Source organism: Prinia subflava, chromosome 1 (assembly GCF_021018805.1).
Source record: "Prinia subflava isolate CZ2003 ecotype Zambia chromosome 1, Cam_Psub_1.2, whole genome shotgun sequence".
Lineage (NCBI taxonomy): Eukaryota > Metazoa > Chordata > Aves > Passeriformes > Cisticolidae > Prinia > Prinia subflava.
Window position 1 is genome coordinate 55,658,022 of NC_086247.1, and position 10,402 is coordinate 55,668,423.

The following is a 10,402-nucleotide window of genomic DNA, read 5'->3' on the forward strand; positions in this document are numbered from 1 at the left end:
CACATCCCTTCTGAGAATAGTGTGGATCACATACCAGCAAATATCTCCTCACTAAAGAAAATCAAAGTCCTGACATTAGAAAATCGTGCTTTGTAGATTATTTTGAGTATCTGTTTGTTTCTATACCTCCTTTCATTTTTATGGGCTTATAAGTTTATCAGACAGCCTACAGGTAGTTTTAATTAGAGTTACAGAGCAATTTATATTTTTTAAAGTATTAAAATACATTCCCTTTTGTCACCAAATATCAAGAAGAATAATCTTTAATGATCATCTAAGGTATTTACTTCCTGTCATTTCTTCCGCTTTGGAATGTTCAGGCTAACTAGTTGATAATAATCTTATGATAGTAGATGACAGTATTTTGTTCCTGTTGAAATCAATGGCACAACATTCACTGAGGTCACCAAGACATCATGCCACTTATGGTCCAATTCTGAACAGCTCACAACTTACAGATTTGATTAATAATTCATAGTCCATGTTCCACACTGAGATATGGTATTTAAGGTTGTAAGTCTCCAGACTCTTCACTTGGAAAACAGCCCATTCATCACGAGATTCAAGCAAATCAGCTTTTAGTCTGAACAAAACCTAAAAAGGAGCACAGAAGAAGGAATGAAAGCTTATGTTGTCCTCACTATAGAACTGTTAAGATCCAGTGCTTAGCCTCCTGAAGAAAATTTATATGTAAATAAAAAGAAATAATTTTGATAAATTACTAAGTCACATAAACAAGTGTCACAGCTTCTAGTTACAAAATGTTCTCACATATGGAACCCAACATATGGGCCACTTGCAAAAGGGATAATTTCTGCAACTTACAGAAATATTGACAACATGTTTTCATCCTTTATCTTGAACTGTGCACTTCAAATGTTTTCAGGAAATGCAGTATTATGTTCCAGTAATACTAGTAATTGACTGTAGGATGGACAGGAGATTGCTGCCATTATGTTTCAACAGCAAATGAAACAATTTTCAGTTTTAAAAAAAAATCTGATCCATGACTGAGGCTTTACAAATCAGTTAACAATAACTTTATAAAATCTGAAAAGCAAATTTTGTTTAAATTTCATTCTAGTATTAATAGAATAGCATTACACTGTCAAATGAGTTGTGCCATATATTTTACATAATTGAGGATCTTGTACAGAAATTAAACTCTGGATCTGGCAAATTAACTGTTCAAACATAAATCTGATGAGGAGTACATGCTAGCTGTGTGCAAAAAAGTTGAAGGAACCAATCTGACCATGATACGAGAATCATGTCCACAGACTGAAAAAGGCTCCTGGAAAAAGCCTACCGGGAGCAAGAGAGGCCTTTAGATGTGCTTAGAGACTATAGATTTATCCTATTTGATAGAACTCTGAATGCCAAGACCTATGTGCATCTCCCCAAGGCCAATGTCACTTACTCACAAAGTAAATAACTGAAATGTTTTCCTTGGTATTTATTTTTCTTATGCTTCCAAATATGATTTAGAGATCAGTTTTTAAATAAAGCCTGCCTTTCTAGAAAATACACCAGAATCTTAGCTGTGTTATAACTGGACAGTTCAAACTACAATATAGTTCAAGTAATTATCAACATTTAACAGAGGAAGAAAAAGGAAGAAAAGAAGTACTGAGGCTAATTTTCATGAGTGTATTTATGAAAGTGTTAATGAAAGTGCTGGAACACTTTTCAATACAATGCACCTAAACAGACATGTTTTTCAAAAAATTCAAACAATTCTCAAATTCTACTGACTGTCTTAAACATTATTATATGGAGAAAGGGGAGGTTAATGTTTGTGTCTATGTAGTGACCATTCTTCTTCTGAATTCTAGTAATAAAAGAGAATTTTAAGAATAACTCTGTAAACCCACAAAATCTTACCTTCAGCTGCCCTAAAACATCCAACAGAGAAAAGCCTTTTCATTTGTTCTGATTCTAGACTGTAAATCCTGGAAATAGAAATGCTGAAATTTGTTCGGTCAAGTACAAACTGTACAGACATTAATACTTTATTTTAACATACAATCCAAAATGGCTCCAGAGAGAAGTCTGTTTGAGAGAATGATCTGACTTATGGTCCGTAAGTCAGTTTGAGAGAATGATACTTTAGCTACAAAAGTTTCACTAAAGTGTCAATGTATATTATCTTGTTTAATATTTCCTTTAACATGGCACTCCACCTAGCCAAGGGTGAAATACAGGTTTGAAGGGGAAAATACAGCCACTGGTAGTAAATGACAGGTAATTTACTGTGAGACCACAAATTATCAATAGCTTGGTAGAGGCCTGTTTTGCCATACTAATGACTGTCTGAGAAAGAAGTACTTTCATCTAGGTTGCAATGAGAGATCTCAAGGACATGAAATGTACATGTGGGAGGGACAAAACAGCTGGGCAAGTCAGGGACATAATAGTAAGACTGGAAGAAACTCCTTTATATTAAAATTCAGCAAGGGTATCTGTAATCTCTACAAAGAATCTCACTGCACTTTTGACATTGCCCAACATTTACAACCCAAATAAATAACAATTACAGGCATATTTCAATATAATAAGCTTTGATTCCAGCTCCCACAAACCAATTGAAGCATATTTCAATACAATTCCACTTGTAAAAAAAAAAAATATGGTAAAGGAAATACATCTCTTTGTGATCTGATATACACATCTGCAGACATTTACAATATGCATGCATTTCCAGAGAATGATGAGCAAGTTAAACTGGGAAATGAGAATTTTTTTCTTAATGGACACACGCAGACAAAGAGTGTGACTCAAGAAGAAAATAAGCTGTTACAAATATCCAACTATCCTATCAGGCCTATCTGTTTTTAAACAAATATGATATCACAGTATAATGTTAAAGAAACACCAATCATGATAAAAATCAGACAGCTATAGAAATAGCTTGCTGCAGGGAAACATCACTCAATTGTGAGGTGGCTGAGGGTCAGGTGATTTTCAGATCTCTCCCCTCTGACAGAAGAGCTGGGGTTAGCAATGGCTGTCCTTCAGAAACTCATTACACAACAAGCAAAACATCCCACAGCAACATAGGGCTAGAGATTTATTTGAGGTCTTCTAAATATCTGATTGCATTTTATGCAGACATCGAAAATAAGCCACTGCCAATGGCATCACATAGCTGCACTGGTCCCAGGGAATTATGCACAAAAATCTACAGAGAAATGTGTTACAACAAAGAAAGATGGAAGAGTCTCACTCAAAAAGAGAAAATCCTTGCAGGACCTCTAAGACAAGAGGTATAGAATAAAACAGTTCAAGAAGTCAACATGTTAACAACCTTCAAAATTAGGTTGTGTTGAGGCAGGTCAAAACTACACAAATTTAACTGCTCATCTGAGGGATCTTGCTAGTTTCTTAGACTTCATCCCATTTCTTTTTCTCCAGAAAATTTACTTCAGCTCACAAAGGGTGCCACATTGTCAGGAATGGAGAATTAAGACTTCTCTTTTGTCAAACATCAAACCCAAAAATAAGTACCACATTTCTGACATGCAGGAACCACATCCTAGAACAAGATTTAATATCTGAGACCACTCCAGTCCTGGGCCTGTCTGTTCAAATGGTAAATAAGAAAATAGATTTACTCAAATGTTCTGTTTCTTCCCACTAAGGGGATGTTGAACAGCCTGAAATCTCAGCTTATGTTTATTTTGCACCACTGAAGTGACCACTGAGACAAAATGTATCAGTAAACCTGTCCAAGGGGGCCAATAATCACCACTGGGAACTGGACCAGTTTGACAAGTATATTTTCATATAAACCATCATACAATCATCACATGGTAAGTACTTTCTGGAACTAACCATTTGGGCTGGAGTCAAACTGGTGACATAGAGGTGAAAAGCTCTGTTCTACTACTAAACCCCTGAGCTACAGAGGCCCCAGCTGGCACTCCTGCAAAGGTTCACACAGCTTTTATTGAAAGGCTGCAGAAGTAGTTACAATATCTTTTAAAGAAAAACAAATCACAACAAACAAACAAATCTCTTCCACAGTTTCAGGAACAGTTACATTTTTCTTAAAATAATCTCTCTGAAAATAGCAGACTGTACACATTTTACAAGAATAAACAAACTTATCTAATATTTATCCACAAATTGGGAGTCAGAGATCATTAGTGCAAATTTCTGCTGACCAGCAGCATTTATTCTACAAACTTTGGGTATCCTAAGTGGTCCATCAGTGAACAACAGATATCTTCAATCTGTCTAATCTCTTCATGGGGCATGGTTTGTTTCCAGGCATGAATGCTACTTGGTGAAATTTCCCCCTCATAAGGAAGGTAGAAAAGACTGGTGGAGGTGGCAAATAATATTTGGTTTAAGCTAGCAGGAGGAAGAGGAATACCAAGAAAGGCAAAAATTGTTTCAGCTGTCTTCTGAGGAAAGGTCACAATATCTTCAAATTTGACCAGCTGATAATTTGTTGGCAGCAAGTCCCTGTTTATTCTCATTGCTGCTGCTGTGTTTGCTAGCCATAAATAAGACAACACAGAAACAGCATTTGAATTAGAATTTGAAATTTCTTTTCTTAGTGATTCAAACTCAGAGGCATAGCCTTCATTTAGACTACATTTTTCTTTACCTTTGTCCCCTTTAAACATCGCAGCCAAGCGCTGTGGAATATTTTTCAAGGAGTAAAGGCTTGGCTTATTTTTGTACAACATTGAATAGACCCATGCCCGTGGGTCTCTTACTACATATAATGCTCTCATTGATGGACCTAAGATTTCCTGAAAGAAGGGAAGCTTTAATGTCCAGCTCCCACTGCTTAAACTAAGCACAGGTCGTGCACTGGGGAAATAGACGAGATGTCTTCTCAGTTCCCTAATATACTCAGCATCTTTTTCTTGACTCCCTCTTGCCCTGCTTCTTTGCTCTAACAGGGATTCTCTCTTTTTGGATCTTTTCCTTTTGTCTTTGCTTAATGCAGAATGCTGAGCAATTTTACTTCTGCTAGCTTCATATAAATGAATGTTTTGTAAATGCAACTTCGTGTCTCGAACTAGAGACTGGAGCCACCCTTGGATAAGACGAAAATTGCCATTCTGGACATCAGAAGCCTTCCATTCACATGGATCTACAAAGGAATCAATTTCAAATTCAGTCTCAGGAATTTCAAGATAGGGTGTAGGTATCCTGATGTATAAAAAGTCACTGGTATTGAAAAACAGCTGTTTTAAAATTTCTGCACCAGAAGTGGGAAGTGAAGTAATGACAACATCTGGCAAAACAACAGGGTTTCCTTCTAATTGTTTGGCTTTATTGCCCTTATCACGTTCTAGCCTTGTCATGTCACTGCTCCACTTTGCACAGATGGGCTGAGTACACATGCTCCACACATCCACCAATTCAATAAGCCACAGCGTGACAACCAGTATCAGAATCCAACGCAACATTTTACCGAAGGAGAGGTAAAACCGCCACTGGAAAGCCAATATGACCAGACTGACACCCAAAATTAACCCTGCAATTATGTTCACTTTGAATCCAAATGGGAAAACTACCCTACTGTTTTTCACATCTTTTTTCACAGATTCAGTGCCGAGACCAAACTTGGTCACTTTATTTTCATGAACAACTTTAGCAAAACCACCAAATCCCAAGTAATCAAACCTTGCCTTTAAATTCTGATACTCAGTCACAACAGAGATGGTATTTTCAGTGTTGTTGACACTGAGAGAAATCTGAAATCCAGATTTTGCATTATCCATGAGTCTACAGTTAGAAACATTGACATACGGGCCATAGAAAAGGTAAACAATCCTTGTAAGTGTGTTTTTCATTGGAAAGGTAACATTTACAAACTGAGTCCATCGCTTTTTGAATTCAGCAGCTTGTTCAGCCTCCTGTATCCTAGCAACAGGACTACTCCCACGATGATCAAACCAAAACATCTTGTAGTGGGCATCCCACACATCCATCATAGCTCCATTGTACTTGTTCTTAAACTTATAGGGTATGTATTTAAAATCAATGTCAAGATTATGAAAAAAGGCACTGACTGAATTAACAGGAGAGTCTTCCTCCTTCTCGATATGGTCAACTACTAACAACGTCTGAGAATTTAAGAGCAGCAAAACGCGATACACACTTTTCAGTTTCATTGCTGATGTGTAAGCAGATACTGCCTCGCCACTCACAAACATCATGTCACCGGCCTGGGAGGCTGTTATAATTTCTCCAGTCGAGTCTCCAACCTCATCACCAATCCACTTCAGCCACTGGGCACACTCACCAAGCTGTCCTTCCCAAGGCTGGTTGCACTGGCTTGTAGGAGATGGCGCAAACACCAAGACATTGTTCAGGTGGCTGAGTTTAGGTCCATAAAGAGCCTCAGATACAAACACCTGTCCATTTGGAGCAAAAGTGAAGGAGTTCTGATCGGGATGTTCATGCCCTGGGTTGAAACTTCTCCACCCATCAATCCATCTATAGGGTTGAAAGTGAACAATATCATAGACAGCACGTCCACCAAGTTTCCCAGACTTGAAGGATACAAAGGTGTTTGTCTGACTGTTTGGCAATCCAGCCCCATAAGTAACAACTCCCCAGTTAGGAAACACATGCATTTTAGCAGTGCCATAGTCAGGAGGTGGCTGAGGAGTGATTTCAGCAGCATACCATATAAATTCAGTATGTAATGTGCTCCACCTCTGCGCAGTGGATGGCACCATTGGGCCATCCTTGGGTCTGTGTTTTCTAATTTGCTGTGCCAGCCAGTTACCAGCTCCATTCCTCATAATGAACTTATCCAAGAAAACCAGCTGGCTCTCAGGACCATAAAACCAGTTGTAATTAGAATCTGCAACACCCACAGTCCTCTGGAAACCTGGCAATAGGGTGGCATAGTAAAACCAAAAGTGCATTTTCAGCCAGTTATTCTCCAAGTTGTTAATACCGAAGTGGCGCTGGGCCAGGAAAACATACTGGGTTACTGACTTGGCCGTGTAACTCCCGTAAGCTACTCCCTCATCCAGAGACCCATCTACAATATGATTGAGCAGAAACATTGTTTTCTCCATCACATCAACAACAGTGTGTTTCCAAATATTTGCCTGAGATCCTTTGTCCACTCCGGCAACTAAAGCCCCAATAAGCAGGGCAAGCATGTTGGTTGCTTGGTGATTATGGAGAATCTGCTTTCCCCAGGAACGAACCTTGGAGTACTCATACATTTCCTCGCTTACAGACCATATCTTCTCCAGGTATTTTTGCTTTCTCTCATCTTCCAGTGAATTATACAAGAAGTCAAAAGCAGTGGCAAATCCTGTTAGGGAGTGGCCGAGTGGCACTTCATCTCCAGGTGCATTCTCAACCAACCAGTTTTTGTAACCAGCCATTCTATCCATATATTCTAGGGCAAAATCAAAGGCAGCTTTATCTTCGGGGCACAGCAAACAGTAGAACGCTAGAGGTGGCAGGTTGTTACCGTAAATCTCATTCCACTTGGCCGCAAAATCAATGTGCTTGGGTGGAGGTAGGTAGTATAAAGGGTTGGACAGCATAACCATCACTGCACTTCTGATGGTTCTGAAGAGATGCAAATGGCTTGTACGAGCCTTCTGCCTCAGCGCCTGAACATCCTCAGCATCAAAATATAAGCTCGGGTGAAGAACTGATCTTTTCAGCTTCTGCTCAGCACTAAGACTTTCAAGATGCTGTTTTTCATATTGATCTACATTTTCTATGAAAGTCACCCAATCAGAGTAATTGCTTACAGATTCTTCAGAAGTGAAGACATCAAACACCATTAATGCTAGAAATAGAGTATGCCCTGTGAACATCAGAGCCATGATCCATTAGGCAGCCTCTCTTCCCCAGACACACATTTCTTCACAAAACAGTGTTCAGACATGAAACTCTCATCCAGTTTGCTAAAAAAATATCTTAAGGCATATTTTTACGAGAAAAGACTTATTGTATACTGTGCATTACAACAAAGGCTCAGACTACTTGTAATCTGAGATACAACATTGAAATGACAATTCGCTTGAAAAGTTAAATCTCAGGTGCCTTGTCTCTTCACACTTTTTTCAAATACAACACCACAAGCATCAACACTAAAATCAGGGAAAAAGTGAAATCTCTAAGATATGCATATAAAGCACAGGTCGACTGCACATTAACAGACTGAAACACTATCTCTTGGTAACTTGAAAAGCATGATGTGAAAAGGGAACTGGAGTCAGATGTCTGTTTTTTTAAAAAGCTTTTGATCAGGCCAAATTCCACTTTTATAGCTGATGAAAACTCTTCTGATCACGAAATTATTTAATTTATTCAAAACAATGTGTTATATTTGATAAAATAGCGAATATACTACATCTGGAAAATAGATTCCAAAAATGAAGTTATTGTCTTCAGTCTTCGCTTTTTCTCAGTTTCCTTACACACTCTTTCCATCGTTCCCTTTTGAGATTCATTGAGGAATGGGAAGAAAAACAGTAATAATAAGAAAATCAACACAGATCCTCCATTAGATCCTTTTGATGAAACTACAGTGCTTTTAACCACTATTCCTCTCTGTTTGTGAAAGATGCATCTCAATTAAGAATCACATTGACATATTTTCAAGTCTTTTTTAATCTCTTCTTCAGCTAGCTTTGATCCCCAAATTTGGCCTCGATGATTCAAAAAATCCTGCTCCTTCCGTTATGATGCAAAAGGAAAACATGTGAAAAAGGCAGAAAGCCAATACTTTCTTTCAAGAGCAGTTTCAGGTTTCCTTTCACTTCGAATGTAGCTTCTTTCTGTGGAAAAAGAAACAAAAGTTCTCTGAAGCTGTGTAGATGTCAGAACATATTTAAAGTACTTCAGTTAACAAAGTGCTGCTAAGTTTAGAGCAAAGACGAGTTAATTCACCTTTTCTTTTACGAAAATTAAAAAAAAGAAAAAGGAGCGTTTTCCACAAAATTTACCCCTGGCAAAAGAGCAATTCAGATTGGCTACTGAAGCTCGCTTTATTTCACCATTTCCAGCGTGAAACATGAGGTCTCAGGGAATATTTTCCAGTTGCGCTACTCACGGAAACAAATCTGCCACACGCCCCCGAAATTCCATTCAGCTCGAATTAAACAAAAGCAGGCGCGTACTCACACCACGCGAGCGGCTCCGCCGGCGGGCGGGCGGGCGGGCGGGCGGCGGGCAGCGGCAACCGCGGCGGACGGGACCGCCCGGGCCCCGCCGCGCCCAGCCCGGCAGAGGGCGCCCGCCGCCGCCGCGCCGGGGCCGCACAACTTGGACAAGTTTCGGCGAGGACCGCGGGCCCGCCGCCCCCGCCGCCCCCGAGCCCGGCCCCGTCTTACCACGGCGGCTCCCGGGGCCGCGTCGCTCTGGCCGGAGCGCGGGGCCAGCCCCGGCCGGGGGCTGCGGGTGGCGGCCGCCGCGCCGGCCCCGCTCGGCTGGGCCGGGCTGCGCTCGGCTCCGGCCTCTTCCGCTCTGCCGCTACTTTTCCACCCGGGCTGGCCGCAACTTCTGGTCCCTGCCGTCCGCCGGCGGCTGCCAGGAGTTGATGGAGAGGGAGATGCGGCGGCGACCGCCCGGCGACGGGCGCGGGCAGCCAGGCAAACTCACAGGGATGTCGCTCCGGAGGGCGGGGAGGCAAGGAGGGAGGGGAGGAAGGAGGGAAGGAGGGAGGGGGGCGGCGGGGGGGTTGGCAGAGCCGCCCCCGGCGGAACGGGGATGTGCCGATCCTCCGCGCCGAGCGCGGCGGCGGCAGGGCTGCCGGTCCCGCAGCCGCTCCCGGCGGCTCTTCCCTGCGGCTCCCGGCGCCCAGCCCGGCCCCGCTCCCGGCCGTGGGTGCCACCGCCGCCCCTGCGCTGGGCAGCCGGCGGAGGGAGCGGAGCGGTGGGAGCGCCCGGGGGCAGCGCCGGGGCCGGAGCGGAGGGGCCGCGCCCGCCGGCGGCGCAGGCGGCGGGGGGAGGCGAGACACCGCCGTGACCCGGAGCAGCGGGTCCCGGTGCGGGGAGCTGAGCGCGTACGAGGGGGCTCGTGGAAGAAAAGCTGTCGCGGTGGGTCACCCCCGTGGCCGGCCGACAGCCACCGCCCCGCCGCGGACCGGCCCCCGCAGCTCCCAGATCGCGGCGGCGGCCCGGAGACTGGCGAGCTCCTCACGGCTGGGCTGGGCAGGGCAGGGCTGGGCAGGGCTGGGCAGGGCTGGGCAGGGCAGGGCGCCAGGAGCCGCCGCTCCTCGGGGTGCCAACTTTGTGAGAGCGGAATAACTACCTGGCAATGCGGGGACCGCGGGGATGCGCACCATCCGCTGTTGTTTTTGGCCATCACACTTCTTCATAACTGCGTTCCTGCGCTGGCATTTGGTTTTATGCGATGCATTAAATTGGTTCACTCTCAGCTTTAGCTGAAGGCTTCT

General features: G+C 43.0%; 1 protein-coding gene across 1 annotated transcript; it reads right to left on the reverse strand.

The window, feature by feature from the left end:
* Positions 1 to 3,930: 3,930 nt before the first annotated feature.
* Positions 3,931 to 9,629, reverse strand: DSEL (dermatan sulfate epimerase like). Its single transcript, XM_063397253.1, has 2 exons — positions 9,339 to 9,629; positions 3,931 to 8,783 (listed from the first exon to the last, which is right to left on the reverse strand). The coding sequence occupies exon 2, from the start codon at positions 7,824 to 7,826 to the stop codon at positions 4,176 to 4,178; it is 3,651 nt and encodes a 1,216-aa protein (XP_063253323.1). The 5' UTR covers positions 7,827 to 8,783; positions 9,339 to 9,629; the 3' UTR covers positions 3,931 to 4,175.
* Positions 9,630 to 10,402: the final 773 nt, after the last annotated feature.

Excerpts from the sequence above, each read along its gene's own strand:
- DSEL (XM_063397253.1), bottom strand. The coding sequence starts at position 7,826 with ATGGCTCTGATGTTCACAGGGCATACTCTATTTCTAGCATTAATGGTG.